General features: G+C 45.9%; 2 protein-coding genes across 10 annotated transcripts in view; one reads left to right on the top strand and one right to left on the bottom strand.

The window, feature by feature from the left end:
- Positions 1-19612, top strand: part of WDR44 (WD repeat domain 44) — an 89012-nt gene that overhangs the window by 16004 nt on the left and 53396 nt on the right. The window lies entirely within an intron of this gene.
- Positions 1-19612, bottom strand: part of KLHL13 (kelch like family member 13) — a 58152-nt gene that overhangs the window by 25647 nt on the left and 12893 nt on the right. For 4 of the 9 annotated variants that reach the window (XM_061446251.1, XM_061446252.1, XM_061446249.1 and 1 more), the window contains one exon: positions 15806-15864. The exons of 2 other annotated variants lie outside the window; for them this stretch is intronic. In XM_061446251.1, coding sequence (XP_061302235.1) covers positions 15806-15825 — 20 coding nt within the window. In that variant the 5' untranslated portion in view covers positions 15826-15864. Of the gene's footprint in view, positions 1-820; positions 1343-1425; positions 2162-15805; positions 15865-19612 lie in introns of those variants that run through there. 3 more of the 9 variants (XM_061446244.1, XM_061446246.1, XM_061446245.1) reach the window with 3 other exon arrangements.

Here is a 19612-nt window from a genome sequence, read left to right as displayed (position 1 = left end):
GTGCATTTTAGAGCAATTCTGCCTCATTTTGAAAGGGCTGCTTTCTTAAGGAAAGGCAGAAGCAATTCAACACCCTATTGCTTAGTTTGATAGCACAGAGGGGAAAAAAGCCACCTGTATGTGCTAACCCAGAGCTGGCAGCAGCAAAAGGTGAACAAAAGCTCCACCAAGGTTTGGCAAGACAAAGGCACATTGTTTCTGGGTGTATTAAAATGCTCTGTAAATGCTGTGAAGCTACTTTACACGGACAAACTGCAGCACCAGAAGTACTTAGATCTGGATGACTGGTACTGGTGGTTTAAGCTTTTATTGTAACTTTGTCACAAGACATTCAAGCTGTATTAAGGCTAAGGCTTTCCAGACTAAAAGACGACGAAAGCAGGTGATTTCTTCCGTACAAGACCTGACACGAACAGAAGTGCAGTACAATACGGCAGGTGATTTCATGTTGAATTTCTAAGTGCAATAGTCAGGAGGAGGAAACGTTAGCACATACACTAGAATGAAAGCCTGCTTCAGAGCTTTCCTTGTCAATTCAAGATCTACAGATTAACAGCAACACGAACTTTTCAAATGAACATATATCATATTATTACAAATATAGCTTAATCTGCACAATTTCTCTCTGTTTCAACAAAGAGGGAAAGACTTAACACAACATCCACCATGAAACATCCAGGATAAAGTCTAGGGGGGGTCTACACAGAAAACAAGGTAAGATTCCGAGTGCCAATGCCATTTAACATATAACAGGGTATTTTGCCACAGGGTAGTCTCACAAAAGCAATCCCACCTTATTATCCTCATTTCTCTCACTTACATGTATGCTGGAGAAAGTGGCGATGACCTGGATGTTTTAAGCACAGGAACTGGGAATTTCCAGATAGCAGGAGAGCTCGTTTTCCATTTCAATGGCATGTTGTCACCACGGTACTACAATAACAGCAAACAGCGTTTCCATAACAGGCTACCAACTAGGACTTCCATTCCACACACACACCACTGACACAGCAGTGCCTGCTGCTAGGAACAAGGAGCTGCTTCTGCCAGTGCCCTTAAACCGGTGCTCCCGAGCTGTAAAGCAAGGCTGCCAGCCATCTCCTTTTAAATCCTGCTGTCCCCTAAAGCGATGTGATGATTCTATCCTTCAACTCCACAATAGTGCCACCTCGTCAGGGAAGCGCTGACTGCAGTAGATGCTTAACCCCCCCCCCCAGACAGATGGACTGCACTGTGCACACCAGCACAATGCAGCTTTGGTTCAGAAAAGCAGCTAATTTTCACAGAGCTGTGTCGGATGCTATTGTTCTACCTGAACAGGGACACTGCAGCAGTGCACTCTATTCTCTTCCTATTAACCTCATTTCTGACCAATGGAAGCAGGAAAAGAAAAAATGGGTTTCATATGAAAACGAAACAACATACCTACTCAGAATACACTTGTCATCCTCTGAACATTCTTCTTTTGAGCTGCAACAATACAAATGGGATATAAATCTCAGCATAGCCTTAGGCCACGGCTAAGAGAAATCAGAGACTAAATTCAGCAGCCTGTTTTCCTCCTGTGCAAGCTCTGACCAAACAATACGAGAATGCCATTATGGAAAAAGCCCATTGCAAAAATCAGTCCTTCTAATCCATAGCTAGGAAGACAAAATAAAGCCCAAATCACTGCAGGTTTCTGCATGCTCTTCTAACAGCTTCTGCTTCAGGATGCTCTCATTTTCCTATTCCCACTTCCAAGGAGGATGAGCAAAATCTCATGCATTTTACAACACGCTATGGGAACACAAATACCACTGTCTCCTGCAGCAGAGAAGCAGAGAGGAGCACGCTGTTATCGCAGGCTTTGGAGGGATGCTATCAACAGCCTCATGCTCAACATCCCCCCCAGCAGCTCAGACATCGCCTGGAGAACTGACGAAGTCGATGGGCACACCGGTGGCCGTCAGGGACCACCCCACACCTCCACGCTCTGCCTGGGGACCTCCCGGGGCTGGTGACTGCAGGGAGCATGGGAGGGAACATTATGCATAGGCAGAGCAGGTTTTTAGGGAGAAGGCGGCAGAGCTTCAACTGCGCTGACTCCCTCAGAGGGGCAAAACCGAAACAAGCCACTTTCAATGCACTGCCACAGAAGACAACTCAACACGAGGGTGTTTAATCTTGAGATGTCAGAACAGCCTCTGTACAGCTCAGGGATTCTTCTGCTCATGAGGACAGCTCAATCCTCTCACAAAAAAAAGCCAACACCCTGTCACACTGCTCCGCAATAAAGGACAGAACCAGGCGCAGGATTCCTATAAACTGGAACATTTAATGGCATTTAATAGCACTCCGACCAGGTTTTGTAATGGTGAAACCTACGCAGTTCAGTTTATTTTGGAGATGAAATCACCAGGGAATAATTGCTGCTTCTGATCATTATTACTGCAAACGTTTGCCCAAAATAGTTTTGGGCAGTGGATGCTGTTACCATAACCACAGGCGAGGAGCTGCAGTAATGCAGGGTGGTGGGAGCCGAGGACTGATTCAAACCCAGATGCACTCTGACAAACAGCTCAGGAGCACTCTCCCACTCCTCTGAAGCTCCAAATTACACATGAGCAGCATTAATGCAGGCAACAAATTCCACACAAACTGCTCCAGGAAAGCAGAGCAGACTTTTGCTGCGCAGGACAACAGAGTTTATACGCTATAAACACCACCCTATATGCTATAAACACCACCCTATATGCTATAAACACCATCCTAAAGAAAGCAAGTATGTGGGTTTAGGCCAAAGAAGTGTTACTTTCAGTAAAAGAATTCCTGCATTCATATGCAAACAGCCATGCCTGTCTGCACACCCTGTAAATATTACCTGCAACAGTCTCATATATACACACATATATATACACATATAAAACACCAGACTGTTAGACCTTGCCTTCTCTGCACTGAAGGAAGCGCAGGCTGTAACAAATTTAACCCAAAGTGAAATCTGAAAGAGATGTCAGACAGCAGCTACTATAAGCACAAAGAAAACCATCACTGCTTTAAATTCATACATTCAATCTTGCTGTTGCATCTGCCATCATACAGAAGACGTCTTTAAATCTAAACAGCAAATGCTGTTACTGCCTACTGAATCCAATGCATTCAAATGGGAACTGCTCTTACAGTCTGCACCTCCTGCTCTGCTGACCCCAAGGAGCTGATGACACAGTTCATTTACTGACAGCAGCATTGCCAATATAAAACAATGAGGCTTAGGGCAATCAATGGGCCACTTTTCCAAAAGAGGCTCTTGAGCAGTAACCTAAAAACCAGCTAAAGCCACAGAGCCATTCCCAAGCACTGACTGGTATTGAAGTCAGTAAGAGCACACCCACAAATCAGTTACTTCTCACTTCTGACCCCAACAAGATGATTCATCTCCCATGGGGCAACAACACTCCTCAAACACCTACTCTCCTTTGGGGGCTACTGTTCCCATTCATTTTTCCATTTAGCTCACAAGCAACCTAACTAAAACCTTTACGGAAAACACAGCAACAGTAAGCGGCTGAAATCCATGAATCCCAAACCCAGCCCAGCTTCACCTCCTCATCGTGTCCCACACACTCCGCTTGACAAAAGAGCCATTGTGCAGGATGCAGAACTGAAGGAAGCAGCAATGCCAGGTACTCTAGAAATGCTTTTCACTTGCAGAAGAAGCACCACATGAGCAGTGAGTCACCTATCTCATACACAAAGAGGAAAACAAGAAATCAAATTCCATTCTTTTCCTGACAACCACAACTGGCTCGTGTATTCCCAGGGAAAACACCAGTGAGATGGGTTCTACGCTTTACATAAATATCCCTAAAACCACAGAAAACCGGAGTAGATTATTCTGCTATTTTAATTCAGACCCCAAAACAACAGTTTAATTACACCTTTTAAAATAGAGGGGAAAAAACAGCTATCTCCTGGAGCACGCTGCACCCTATCACATTCCTATTCATGTTCCTTTGCATTCATCCCCAGACCGAGTTCCAACTCATGGTGGTTTCAGTCCTTACACTGGTAAAAACTAAGCTGGAAAATAACTGCTCAGTGAAGTGATCTGCTGTGGTTAAAAGATTTGCTGTTCACCGCTACCCAGCTGCTCCCCTCTCTGCTTTTATCCATCTACTGAGGATCAAAGGAACTGAAATGTTAGGTGGAAACAGGGTGATGCCATATGGAAATGTGCTCAAGTCTGGCAAACCCTTTCTAGCGTGAACCGAAAAGCCTCCTGCACTTCCAGAACCCCAGGCTTCCTTCAGCTGTACAGGAGGAAACACGTTCAAAGTTACAGGGACGGTGTGAGTTACGTCTCCTATTTCCCCTAGACATACAGACAACAGAAAGGTCTAACCCACAGAATCCCAGACTGGTTTGTGCTGGAAGGAACCTTTTAAGGTTTAGCTCATCCAGTTTTAGCTTTAGCTCATCCAGCTCCAACCCCTGCCACAGGCAGGGACCCCTTCCACTAGAGGAGCTTGCTCCAAGCCCCTGTGTCCAACCTGGCCTTGAGCACTGCGAGGGATGGGGCAGCCACAGCTTCTCTGGGCACCCTGTGATGTGAATCGGATGATGTGAAACAGCTCAGGGAACAATTCCACTGCACACAGGAAGGACCCCTTCCTTCCATCCTGCACTTCAGTCAAACTACTTCCAACTTCTTAAGCTTTATAGATCTAAAAGCCAGCACAAAACCCAGAGTTTACACATTTCGATCAATAACCATGAGCGTACCTTTAAAAGGCTCCCTTAAACGTTAAGGGCTAAAGTGATCCAACTTTCCTTCGACCAAAATTTGACCAACAGCTTTAAAATCAGCCTAGCAGCATCCTGCCTAGTTCTTGCAATCAAAATGCTCTTAGGAAAATCAGTGATGCCACCTTCTGGCATTCATCAGAACTGCTGCACAAAACTAATACTGCTTTTCCCAAATTCCCATTTTTAATGGGGAAAACAAAAAGAGCACAACCAGAAAACTCAATTTTTATCGGACACTGGTGCAAAACGCAACCTTTTTTAAGCTTCAATACAAAACCATGCCTAAATGTCAAGCTTCCACCAGCAATTTCTCAAGCAGAAAAAGATCATCAGTGAAGGAAGAAAGGTGGCACAGAATTAGATATGAAACAACATTAATGACCTATGATGATAACTGACTCCAGATGTGCCAACTCTGATGCTCCACTGCCCCTCACAAGACAAACATTTGGTGACTCCCCAACCCTCACCCACCAAGCTGGTATTTCTGGCTATAATTTTCCACTTTGAGCTATACAAGTTTAATTACATGAATCTAAAATGGAATTAGTGAGTTTGGGGTGTAGGTATCAGACAAGCCTGCTCCCTGCTCAGGTACTATGTACATAAGCAGCAGAACCAACATAAGGCACAGCTGAAGCATAAGGACATCTATGTACATCCCCCCACTTGCCCATCACATCTTCCCCACAAGGCTCTGCATATTCCTTCAGCTCCCTGCAGTGTATGTTCCATTGTATAATCATTGTCCGCCTCTCCAAACAAAGCAGCACTTGTGTTAAGCAAAGCTTTGCTCTAAAGTGTTGGCACAATGAAGGGGTTTTACTCCTTCTTAGGTTCAGCAGTTCGGTTTCTGAGATGCTGTGACTGCCATTTTGCTGCACACACATCACAGACCATGACTTTGAGCACAACCACCACCAGCAGACATGCAGCAGAACCACTGCACTTGCCTGAACACCAGAAATACCTAACATAGCACCAAAGTTGCACAATAATACTTCAGAAAAGTCATTATGGCAAACTCAGACCAGGCCTAACGTAACTGACCTAAGTCTTGCTGCATATTGCACCAAGTGTGGCCTGGAAAATGCAGTGCTATAATCCCACATAATGAAGGGTTAAAGTAACCAAATGTACAAAAAAATAAAGTCAAGCACTGGCATCAGTCATGCCTGAGCTGCTCCTTTATTTAGAGCCATTTATAATTGCCACCAAAGAGACCTTTGCAGCTTAAGCAAAGCATTTCTTCACTCACTTGGAACACCAACTCTACATTTTGACCCTCGAAGAGACAGCCGTGTTGGGGTACAGTGGTTCAGAGGCACTCTCAGATTAACCCAGTACACTTATAATGCTGAAATCCTTGAGGGCTTTGGATAGCACGTACTAGAAACGTGGAAATGAGACAAAACTAATTGGGGGGGGCACCTAGGAAATCCTATGAAAAGTTCTTTCCCTGAACTACAGCCCCCAGATATCCTCCTGCAAGCAGAAAGCAGCTGCTGGGGACATTCTTTCTTTAAACATGACAACATTTGCTGGGTCCTGAAATGTGCTGTCCGGGATACAGGGGGGACCAGTGGCAATGCTCGATTTCAACCCAAAATGCTGCTTTGGTAGAAAGATCTCCTTGAAGACAGCTGGGCATGTTCTAAACAAACAGTTACATTCATTAAACAGGTAGGAAGTTGTTCAGGATCCTCAGCCATCATATCAAACACCTCAATGTAACATACCCACACCTAGTATTTGCAGAAAGGAGCCTATTTCTGATTATCTGTTATCAGCAACACAAAGCAGTGCCCAAGGCACAGTGTAACTGAGCTTTTCCTTCAGAGCTGTAATCTGCTGAAAGCAGACAGAATGCAAAGGGCAGGAACCTAATTAAAAGTATTGAGCCTCAGCTCTCTGCTGTTGAATGCACACAGCATGCACTCAAGGGGGACTGCTTTCAAGCACTGCATTGTGTTCAGGGGTTGAACGCGCTCAAGAGGGAATCTCTTTAAGCTGCCAGAGGGGAGACTGAGATGAGCTCTTAGGCAGAAGCTCTTCCCTGTGAGGGTGCTGAGGCGCTGGCACAGGGTGCCCAGAGAAGCTGTGGCTGCCCCATCCCTGGCAGTGTTCAAGGCCAGGTTGGACACAGGGGCTTGGAGCAAGCTGCTCTAGTGGAAGGGGTCCCTGCCCGTGGCAGGAGTTGGAGCTGGGGGAGCTTCAAGGTCCCTTCCACCATAAACCAGTCTGGATTCTCTAAATTCTTTGTAACAGCAAATTCCAGTAATACGATTCAGTTCATTTACTCTCTTTCTTCCTCCCTTTGCTCCCAAGTTCTGCATTGTAAATGGTCTTACAAGCGAGTACATTAACTGCCCAGACAACAAGGCCTTTCCTGTTCTTAAGCAGCACTCCTCATTCCTCCTAAGCCATGCATAGCAGAGAGGTGGCTTATGCTGCCTTCAGCTCCAGCCACATCACGTAATTACTCCTCACCCACCACCGCCTGTGCCACTGTGGAAGAGAAGCAATGACAAGGATTTCCGGCTGACAATGACAGCCCTGTGACGTCCTGGCAAAGCCCCTGAGCAAAACCCTGGATGGATACTCTGTGCTTCATGGGCCCAGCTCTAATTACGTGAGAACACAACTGAACACAGTCGCACTGGGGCTCTAATTACTGGGGAGACAGAGCAAGAGAGCAAACTGGAGCCCAGGCAACAGCCAAAGATGCTGCTCTAGCCAGGAGAGATCAGCTTTGCAGGCTCATCTGCTTCAGTTCTCATGTGCCACTTTACTCCCACATTGCTCTGACTCACCCAAGTCATGTCAATCCACGTCTAAGCAACTGCAGCTTCAGCTTGTCTATCCTTGTCCAGCCGGGGTACCACAGAACCTGCTGACCTGTTGATACATGACCTCTGTGCTCTTTGGGACAACAGAAGCAAACCGAGACCTTATGAAAGGTCAATAGATTCACTTCAAATTAAGCCTGCTTTCAGATCCTTGGCTGATCCACCTCCACCTCCTTGGCTGTCAGCTTTGATTCCACTCGCCTCCATCAGGTGAGCTGGAGCAGCAGAATGAAACCAGAAGTCTGGAATTTGGAACAGGGCACTTACATGCTGAAAACGTCTGGAATCCAATGTGACAGAGCGGGATGTGATAACACAGCTTGGGAAGACGCAAAGAGATTAGCTCAGGTTTCAGAAATGCCATAGGAAGGTCAGGCATAAATATACAGAGAGCATCGTCACAAGGCAGAGCAGCAGCAGCTACAGCTGGGGGGTTTCTGTGACAGACACACTTCTAGTGCAAATACAACCCAGCAGCTCTCATTCTCGCAGCACAACAGCAAGCCTGAAGCACAGCCCATAAACCACACCAGTTCCAGATGCAAAACCTACTGAGCTCCCCACACAGTGAAACCAGCAAACTGGGTGTCCTGTTCTTCCAGCACAGCCTCCACCACTGCACAATTATCTAAGATAGGCCTGATTTTGCATCCAGGTGAACTAAAACCTGACAGACAAACACATCCCAGCTGCTCAAGGACAAGGGAGCCATCAGAAACATGTTCCCAAGCTGCACACACCTCCAGCATGGAAAACTGGAACACGCAAGTGGGGTTGCGGCTTGGTTGGGGTTTGTAACACAAGGTTTTTGGTGTTCAGGCGTGGGGATTTCTTCCCCTTCAAGTAAGGCACAAATACACACATCCTGCAGTCATTTGGGGTTTTCTGTTCATTGGTTTCCAACTGTAGGAAATACTGAATGATTTAGCACCCACAAAGGTACACTTCCCTTTCCACAGCTCGCTGGCTTCTTTCCTTAGCAGCAAACTGAAATAAACCCGATCAGAGGCACCACCAGCAAGCTTTATGGGTTTTCTCCTTCCCTTTATGATTAAAGAACATGATTCTTCCCCAGTTGACTAGACGGGAGGACACTGATTATAGATGAACATTAGCATCACAAGTATTGTCTGGGAGTAAGGGATTTAGAGACAGCAAGATGAAAACTTGTACTTCCAGAGTGCTTATTTAGACGCTCAGCTGCTGGCTAAGGCAGATTCAACTGCCTATTCAAGTGAATCCTTTTTGAAACAACAGCAGTGAAGTCCTGGAGTGTTCTGTGCATTATCAGTTTCAGAACCATGCCAGTCTGTACCCACAGGGATATGCCCAATCGAAATACATGGTCACAACAGATAAATTACTTGCAGAAAAACAAATCCCATAGCCCCTCAAAGGCAGAATGCTATACATACTCAGTAGATTAGTTTAGATTTAAGACTCTAAAGCACATTACCATAAGCATAAAGTCACTTTGAATAAAGCCTCTCTTGAACTTGATGCACTGAAGCAAACCCCAAAGCGAGCAGGGAAACAGGCACTTGTGACACTGCAGCCACCACCTGACACCAAGGGAACAGCTACAGCCAACACAGGAGACAGATACAGAACTCAAACGGGAAGAGTCAGCATAAGGCAACATTGCACTGCCAACAACATGGCCCCGTGCTGTCTCTGGCTTAGAGAGCTTGGTGATAAAGGGTTGACATCTTATGCAGAGTACCTGTTTTTGCTGACAACCCTATTTTGTCTGATCCTGGGAGAACATTCCAGGGTCAACCTTCCCAACAAGTGCTCCCCAGGGAGCTGTGCAGGGGTTGGAATTCAATGAGCTTTAAGGTCCCTTCCAACAAAAACCAGTCTGGGATTCTGTGATAATGTTTTGGTTTACCTCCGTACACCAGTACTGCTCATCAGGTCAGTGTTTAAACAACATCATCTAAGGAGAGCATCTGTCAGCCCAACACGGAGCTTACTTCTCACAGCACTAAGAGCAGAGCATCTTTAAGTTCCAAAGACTAAAAGATCTAAACTTGTCACAGAGTGAGTCGTGCACACGGATGGAGTAACAAAGAGATCTGCTTCATACGGAAGTGCATCAATTTCTTCAATGCGTTGGTTTGGGTTTAGTTTCACTTTACCTAACACAAAGCCCCCTCCCTGCAGAAGGCAGTGCCCAGAGCCTCTCAGCAAGAGCCAGGAGCTGACAGTGCCCAGGTCAGAGTTATAAGCACAAGTTGTTAATGAACTTCATAATTAGAAGCAGCAGTTGTTATTGCAGCACGTTGCTCCTGCAATCCCTGTGCGAAAAGCTGATTCTCTCTGATCAAAAGCCACCAAAACTGAACATGACAAGAACTGAGCACTCTGCAGCACCACCACAGCAGAGGCTCAGGCCTGTCCCATCCAGCTGCAAACACCCTGTGCAACATCTGTTGAGCCAGGGCTGCTTAGGAGCTAGCATTACAGAGGGCACCACAGAACCAGAGAAATACTGCCCACAGTTTTCTCTTTGAAAAGACTACAACAATGTTCCTCCCTACATCACAGAACCCAATGTACTCTGTGCAAAGCTGTTCTGTTTTGGGTCCTTGAAGCAAACACAAGCGCTCATCATTAAAACCAGAAAGCTGTGTGAAACTGTCCAAACTCTAACATTTCAGGAAGCTTTCTTACTAAAAACCCAACAGCCCTCATGCTGCGCCCAGAAGCTGGTTAACATCCAGCAGCAGATACATGCAGGATCACTCCAGAGCTCCTGCAATGCCCTTTACCAGCACTGTAATTCAGGTGAGCCACATGCACTGAGAAGGAAGAAGACTGCGTTACAGAACGGGACCCACTACCCTGATCTTTGTAACACTAATCCAGATTTAAACTCGGTGCAAGTTAATTCTTGCTTTATGTAAACCATTCTACAGCAGCTCTAGCTTGTGCAAGAGAGAGCACCATCAACACGACACAAACATCTGGCTTGGGAAAAACACACTCTAATATGCAGGCTGAAGCTGGCAATGGAAATCATTCCCAATGTGTGGAGTGTAAAGCTCCAAGAGATCAAGTGCTTTGTCCTCATCACAGAATCCCAGCCTGGTTTGGATTGGAAGGGACCTTAAAGCTCACCCAGTTCCAACCCCTTGCCATGAGCAGGGACACCTTCCACTAGAGCAGCTTGCTCCAAGCCCCTGTGTCCAACCTGGCCTTGAACACTGCCAGGGATGGGGCAGCCACAGCTTCTCTGGGCACCCTCTGCCAGCACCTCAGCACCTTCATCATCCTAGAACACATCCCATAATGGTCCAGGACACGTGCACCAAATCAGAACACAAAGTGTTTCACTGCAGAACCACAGCAACCATTAGTAAGACAATGAGCAGAGAGCAGAATAAACCTCTAGAGCCACCACAGGGGGAGAGAACCACCTTTAGCCAGTCTGAGTGCAACCAAACCTATCATCTCAAAACCATTCTGCAACTTCAACCTCTGCAGAACATTTGCAGGAACACAGCCGTGCTTCTGTGCTCCAGAGCTAAACCAGGATTACTTCATGGCCTAAGTACCCCAGGATCTGTGCCTGACGGAGCTTGGCTCCCAAGTCAATCCCTGCTTTGGCAGTTTCAGGCTTCCCAACTGAACTCAAAGAGCAACAGGTCTGACAATAACAGACTCGCTATTGCATTTCAAAGTGAACATATATGAAACTTGATGTAACTAACATCTAAAACCAGCCCTGTCTGCTCATACACCAAGTGACATGTAGGACAATACCTCATCCACATCCGCAGGTCAGGGCACTGGGCAAGGCCAGCTTCAACCCACGGTCCTGAGAGAGCCAGGCAGCACAAAGCAGAGCTTCTGCAACACTAAGATGTTGTAGCAAAACACTGCTGTAAATGAAATATTATTTTGAACAGCAAGTCAGCCGATCACTGCCTGGATTTGCACAATGAACCAAATGTGAATTCTCACACATTTACAGCAAGATGGATCAAAACCTGATGCAGGTTATCAGATGGCCAAAAAACTTCTCATCAATTTGATGCGTTCTTAGAATGTTTGAGTCCTTACAGAACTACCACATCTTCAGTGCTCTGAGGACTTCCATGTGCCACCCTTCATCAAGCCTAAGTCATCTATGGCTACAACTTCAGCATATTCCAGCTCATTCATCACCACCTATACTAAATACATTCACACAGGTGAAACAGACTTCACTGAGAAAAGGTCGGTTAGATAAGCACTGCATGTAAAAAAGCCCAGCCCATAGAAGCAGTCCAGCAGTGGAACACCTGTATTGTCTCCAGGAATACAACAGGACGTACAACATTTGGATCCCACCTTCTCACTAGCAGAGAGAAAACCCCGGTACGAAACCAGCTGCTGACCGACAGCTCTTTTCAGAAGACCAAGCTTTATGTCAGGGAAAGCAAACAGAACATATTAGCCCATTCAGAAGGAAAATGAATAGCTGAGATACAGAGTGTCCCTCCGGTGTTCAGCTTGTCACATACACCCTTCATGTGCTGATTACCCAGGACACAGCTCAAGTGCCCATTCCTATGGTACAAATTAGACTCACTCAGACTTGGGCAGATGTCAAGTAGAACAAGGCACCCTCATTCAGCCTGTCAGGAAGAAAACGGCACAGGGAACGGGTGTGCATCCCTGCTCTGGGCCAAGGACTTGATTTCCACACTTCTAAGTTCAGTATTATCCAACATACTTAGGGATTCACGTTGTTTGAAGTTTATGAATGCAGGAGACAATACTATTAAATGGGAAAAGTTTCATTGTACATTCTCACTTTATTAGCAAAGCCACTTTTTAACTAAGTGGACTAAGTTGCAGTACGTATTTTAAGCTCTTTAAATCTTCTGCATGAGTATTCAAAAGGTAAACCATTTTTCCACTTTATCCAGAAACACTACACAAGCAGAAGTTCACAGTAATAACCATGATAAGAACAGCAACAGATAACAACAATTTCACCCCATAAACTGTATATAACTGTATAAATACCCTTCACAGAAACAGATATTACAGCACAGAGGTTAAAGCCAAGGTTATGATCATGTACAAGTGAGAAATCAGTCCCTGCACCTCCATCAAGGAGTATACTCCATTCACTTCCCAAACTACCCATATTCACCCTTGCAAAAGCCCCAAGAGAACTCATGAAACCAGGCAGGCATTACCTGTTACTGCAGCTCCTAATGCTGACACAGAGGAGCCTTAATGTAGGCAAATCCAGAAGCACTCTTCAGAGGGTGTCACTGGCCATAAGCCTTATCTGCTTCCTTAAGCGTCAGAGCACAACCTGCCCCAGCCATATGCTGAAGCCTGTGAAGAGCTGACTGCTGTGCAACCGAAAGGTCCTTAGCAGCAGCCATCTGTACAACCCCAATGCCAGCCCCACAAGATAAGGGGGGGGTGTCTATTTTTCAGAGCCTGTTCTGCAAATTACCACATAGAGTTAACATCTGTAAATACACTCAAAGGAATCTGTTCTGTCTGATCAGTAACTGTGGCATCACTATGGAAATATTTCAGGTATGAGGGTGATACTTGGAACATTTATACCTAAACTCTATTTCTTGTTAAAAATAAGTAATTAAGAAGGAGATCAATCAAGTTCTAATCTTATGAAGCTGATAATCACAGAATCCTGGAATAGTATGGGTTGGAAGGCACCTTAAAGTTCATCCAGGTCCAACCCCTGCCGTGGGCAGGGACACCTTCCACTAGAGCAGCTTGCTCCAAGCCCCTGTGTCCAACCTGGCCTTGAACACTGCCAGGGATGGGGCAATAACAAAGATACCTTATTAAAAGAACACAAATAAAAGGAAGTTATTGCTCACCTGGAACTTCTTCCAAGCTCTGCAGAGTGACACCCTGCCAGCACATAAACACCTAACACACTGGAGCTGTCTAAAGTACAGTAAGCTTCTGCAAGCCTGCACAGATCAGGCCACACAACCTCTACTTCCTTCCTCCCCCCTTACACCTTCTAGAAAGCTACAGCAAGAGCTTGAAGAACTTTTTTTCTGGGCTATTAAAAAGCTCCTTTGTCCTAAGGAAGCAGCTTGGGAATTTGAAACAAAAGCAACTGAAGCAAACCAAGCCTTTGGTCCCATCCCCTCACTGCTAACTGCAGATATCTCTGCTGGTGAGTCTGGACCATTTAAGCACAGACTCTTACGAGAACAGTGTCATCCACGAAGGAAGCAGCCCCCTGAGCAAGTCCTGCCTGACTTACTGCCAAAACAAGCCTTTCTCAGGAACAGACCAGAGGAGCTGCAGAAGAAAGCTCTGCCCAGGAGATGATGCCGGGATTCTGCTTGAGCCCTGACCAGAATCTCAAAACAAGGAGAACAATGCATGCCATGACCAGAGAATCCACTAATGCACTGCTCTGCTCACTCACAAAAGGTATCACAGAACCTAATTTAATACAAATATGAATCATTATTCCTAGAAGTTACATTATCAAATAATATTCCCCATTATCGCTGCTACTCAGCCAATGGTGGCAATGTCTTCCTGCACTTCGGCCACCGGACAGTGATCTCCAGGTCAGAGCACATCAAATGGACACTGTCTCCTGGCTAAGACAGCTGGATCAGCACAAGGATTTCTCCTGCTGCTTCATAAAGAAGCCAGCACCTGGCCAGGACACAGTTAGGAAGAAATCCTCCCACAGCCTTCCTGAACTGGCAAGCAGAGCCTGGAGGGAGCCAAAGGAAAGAGGAATACAAGCCAATATTGTCTGGAAGCAGATTTTCTTCTTGAAAGGGAAGACAAACTACCAGCCCCTATTTGCACATGCAGAACCTCATCCCACAATGAGGAAATTCATCACTGTGGATGATTTTTTGTAAGTACTTACTAAATCACAAAACCATCTCTACGCAAAGGGCTCCAGGAGGAGGAAAGCCTAAAAACCACTTAAACCCCTTCTCCTTAGAGCTAGGTCACAAAAAAGGCAAACTCCATGTTAAAACCCAAACTGGTTCCTACCTAGCAGTTTAAGCAGTTGTTAACTAACCAATTCATAGTCTATTATAAAAAAGTCTATTTTTCAATTAAAAACATCATCATTTTCACGGTGTAGGATTAATACCACAAATGCAAACTAAAATCAGAAGTGGAAGAGCCCAAGGTAATAGCAGTTCTTTAACTAGAGCTCTTCAGTGCTAAGAAAAGCACTTTGAAAAGCTGCCCACAAAGGCACCATTATCCTGGATAATGAAGCAGTAGCTCCAGAGTATCAAAGCTCATGGTTTAAAAGAAAGCACTTGAGACTGTGCTACTTGTATTATACTTTAAAAATGAAATAAGCATGAAGACTATCATAGAAAATCCTAAAATAACATACTTCTTGAAACCCCAACTGTTCCTGCTCTGTGCCCTGGGACTAACTGCCCCAGAGCAGAGAGCTGGCTGATGATGAGGCTGCAGCACTAGAACCAGCCTATTTATGGAGTCCATCTGACAACTAAGACATTGCATCATCTAATTGTGATCATAAAAATGACCTTGTTTCCACAGAAGTAAATCCTTTAAGTACTTCTTTAGCTACAGTTATGTTCTGCCATAGAGGTTCTTCCTTTCCTGCAGTATTTTGGGAACACAGTTTAAGTGTGTGCTCCCAGAATAACTTTTGTGTTCCAGTGGACAGGAAAGCTGCTATTGAGTGCTATTTCCATCTCTTTTAGAGTAAATGTATGACTTAAAATCAAAATTAAACAAGGACAAGAAAGTGCCAATAACCTGCTATGTAGAACAGGCAGCACCTTTAACTTACAGAGGAGTAACAAGTTATTTCTGCAAGTAACAAGTCAACCCTAGTACAGGTTCCCCATCTACCCAGTGTCAGGGGGTTTACTGTGTCTAGAACATGTTGAGCAGTCAACAGCAAAAATCACTCCAGCATCACAGTTAATCAGTTCTGAAGCCATTCACATTCTGGTGCTCTGCCTTCCAGCTCTTCCTGGAAACCACAGACAAAGCTGACTGTCAAAATAAAGGGCTTCATATTTACATCTTTCTAGACCCAAACGAAACCGTTGGACAAGTTGCACAGTTATTCTAAGTTGGGGGGAAAAAAGAATGGTCATTCCCACACAGGCATTTTGGGCTTTTTAGAAAGCCCCCCATCAGATACTCACAAAGTGTCTCTCCACATCATCTCTGGTACGTGGAAATACCTCCTCTGCTCCTCATGCACCTGCGGTCAAACAGAAAAGAACTGAGGCAGAGTCGCAGCCAGCCCGACACAGCCTCTGCCTCTCAGCCCCCATGGATCCTCTCCAAAGGAACCAAGATCCATTCTAAGCATTGACACACAACATGGCTTTTCCCCCTCTTCGCTGTGGCCAGTAAAATGACAAGAGATAAAGGAGCACAGAAGAAAGGAAACTGTTTGTGTGCATGTATCCCACTGCTCCGGCTGCAGGATCAGGGCTGAGTTATGAAAAGCAATCAAGGGAACAGGGAGCACATGCCCTAGATTCTTCAAATAATCTCCTGGTTTAACCCAGTTGCTACTGAGCCTGCCTATCCCATAGACAGTTCACTGAAATGGAAGCTCTGGCTCATTCAAGCCACCTTTACAGCTCATTATTTATGTGCAAGATGTAACAACATTCATCTGTGCAGAAGAGGCCAGATTGTTAATGAGTTCCAGTTTCAAGATCTAATGGAATTGATAAAAAAAAAACCTTGTTCCCCTTTTTTGTGCCTCAAGAGTGTGATATCCCACAACCATTACCCAAACCAAATGACTACAGACTATATCCTAGTTTGTGAACTTGTACTTCCACTTACGGGACAGTGAGAAAGCTCTCATCAGATTGAAATGTCACATCATTAACAGCAAGTGCTGCAAGACACAGAATCATAGAACCCCAGCCTGGTTTGTGTTGGAAGGGACCTTAAAGCTCCTCCAGCTTCAACCCCTGCCACGGGCAGGGACCCCTTCCACTAGAGCAGCTTGCTCCAAGCCCCTGTGTCCAACCTGGCCTTGAACACTGCCAGGGATGGGGCAGCCACAGCTTCTCTGGGCACCCTGTGCCAGCGCCTCAGCACCCTCCCAGGGAAGAGCTTCTGCCTAAGAGCTCATCTCAGTCTCCCCTCGGGCAGCTTGAAGCCATTCCCCGTCTTCTTGTCACTAACACTTACTTAGTGTTAGTAGCTCACAGTAAATTTGTGCTGTACCCAGCAAAACCAGACCTGAATTCCCGAACAGATCTGTTTCACCTTCTTCCAGAGGCTGCTGAACACATCAGACAGGCCAAACTATTCACATACAGCCAGGACTACCTCTAACAACTTTAATCCTGCTGCCCAGTTTCAAAACAGAAGCTGCTACACTGAAAACCCTTCTACCTGTGCGTGGCCTCCCTCCCCTGAAGATTGCTCCGGGATGAGGTTTTAGCAGAACAGCTTCTGTTACCTGCTCACGTTACTCTGCTCAGGAGAGAAAGCTGAGCCAGATACCCTGCAAGACGAAAGCCGAATATGTCTTCTTTGGGGGCATTTGTTTAAAACCCACTGCTGGTGAGGCAAAGAAACAGCTTCTCTGGAGCCACGTGGCTGGGCTGCAGTACAAAATCATGAGAAATGCCACAAGCACGTTTGCTTTCTCCTGTCCACAGGAGACCAAAGATTACAAAGATAGCACAGGATGGACAAGCTGATGTGCCCAACAAAGACACGATGGACAAGCTGATGCGTGCAAAGACAGGACAGGATGGACAAGCTGATGGGCCCAAGATAGGACAAGATGGACAAACTGATGTGCCCAAAGATCTGACAGGATGGACAAGCTGATGCTCTCAAATAGGACAAGATGGACAAACTGATGTGCCCAAAGATCTGACAGGATGGACAAGCTGATGCTCTCAAATAGGACAAGATGGACAAACTGATGTGCCCAAAGATCTGACAGGATGGACAAGCTGATGCTCTCAAGATAGGAAAGGATGGACAAGCTGATGTGCCCAAAGACAGGACAGGATGGACAAGCTGATGTGCCCAAAGACAGGACAGGATGGACAAGCTGATGTGCCCAAGTTCTACAACTGGCAACTGATGGATTTTCTTCCAATAAAGTACAAAATTCAGCAGCTGCATGAGGAATATTTACCACATCTCCATGCCACCAAAACCCAGACAGTCCAATTCCATGGCAGACAAACTTTTCATCCTCTGAAGAGCTGTGTTAACGGTTAACTTTCACCTTTAACATCCTCCCCATTGATTCTACATGCCCAGTACCCAGATGAGAGACATTCACACCTCTGCTTACAACTGCACAGCTACTTACTACATCCACAGACAGGACACACCTGATCACCCGCACGGACCTGCCTCCCCCTGCCAAGAGCTGGGAGATGGATTTCTCACTGCTCTGCAGGTTCCTCAGGTCCCTGGTTTGTGGTGTTGCTCTTGTTGCTGCTATTACAACGCCGGCACAAGGTGCCCAGAGAAGCTGTGGCTGCCCCATCCCTGGCAGTGTTCAAGGCCAGGTTGGACACAGGGGCTTGGAGCAAGCTGCTCTAGTGGAAGGGGTCCCTGCCCGTGGCAGGGGTTGGAGCTGGGTGAGCTTTAAGGTCCCTTCAACCCAAATCAGGGTGGAATTCTACAATAATCTGCCTCTAAATACAGAGAAGTATATGCCTAAGAAGGCATTTTTATCTTACAAGTAGGGTGTAGAACAGCCTGCTGTATGGAGTTGTCACCCTGAACTTTGGACGTGTTTCTGGATGTTAGCATAGCCTCAAGGCTTTTATAACAGGCAGAGTTGCATTGCACAAGAACAGCATTAACATATATCAAATATCACCTGATAATCAATAATTAACAAGGAAAACCATTACTATTCTCCACCCTCAAACTAGAAGTACGTAAATACTTCAACATTTTCAATAAACATCAAGTCCCCACACAAACCAAACCCCTTGTCTTAGACTACACAAGACCCAGTTGAAGCTACCACTTGGCTTCAGTCAGCCAAGCTCCTGCACTGTGAAAAACTCCGTGTCATAAAGGAAGTCAATAAACTGCTGAAATACAACTCCAGGTAGCAGAACAGATCTTATCCTAATGGAGATTTAGTGACTGTATTAAGTGAAGAAGTTTTGCCCATGAAAAAGCAATGCTCCCCTGCTCGAACTGCGATTACACCACAGCCTTTGTTAATGTACTTCCAAAATATGCTCAATAAAAATTACTCAGCCTATTTTAGGAGCACAATAAAAAAGCTTCAGCGTGTTCATACAGGCTTAGGAGTCTTCAGTAATGTTTCGTGTATAAAACACAAGCTCCTCAGTATAGTATTTCACTCACAGAGCAGGAGAAAGTTCCCTGAGGAAGCCTGAAGCATTAATATGCTGCTTATACACCACACCAAGGAAAACACCTGCAGGTCAGAAGGGACCACAGACAGCAGGGAAAGGCTGAGCCACAGTGGGTGCCCTTGGTGATGCTCTCAACACTGGGAGCTTCCACAAGAACGGAACAGCAAAACCCAACCTCCTCAGGGGAGGAGCAGACAAGAGCAGCTCCACACACAGCAATCCCAGCCTGGACTAAAGGAGAGGGGTACAGGAGCTGAAGCCAGGTCATGGGGAGCTTTCTCCTCACCCAACCCCAAGTCCTTCTCCTCAGGGGGGCTCCATCCCATCTCCCCCAGCCTGTGTCTGTACTGGGGATTGCCCTGACCCCACTGCACGACCTTGCACTTGGCCTTATGGAACTACATGAGGTTCACACGGTCCCACCTCTCCAGCCTGTCCATGTCCAGACTATAACACAAGCATCCTCCATGACACTCCTCTATCAAAGGCACTGTGGGCTTCTGTCTCTGGGCTTATGACCAGATGAAGGGTTTTAATCACGATCTCTCAAGAGCCCTGAAAGTATAGAGTTACAACTCATAGCACACATGGATCACTCCTGGGGAGTGTATGCCA

Source organism: Pezoporus flaviventris, unplaced genomic scaffold (genome assembly GCF_033815535.1).
Source record: "Pezoporus flaviventris isolate CSIRO_AGI_PZ_B2104156 unplaced genomic scaffold, CSIRO_AGI_Pfla_v1 ptg000005l, whole genome shotgun sequence".
In the NCBI taxonomy this organism is placed as follows: Eukaryota; Metazoa; Chordata; class Aves; order Psittaciformes; family Psittacidae; genus Pezoporus; species Pezoporus flaviventris.
This window is presented reverse-complemented; position numbering and strand designations above follow the sequence as displayed.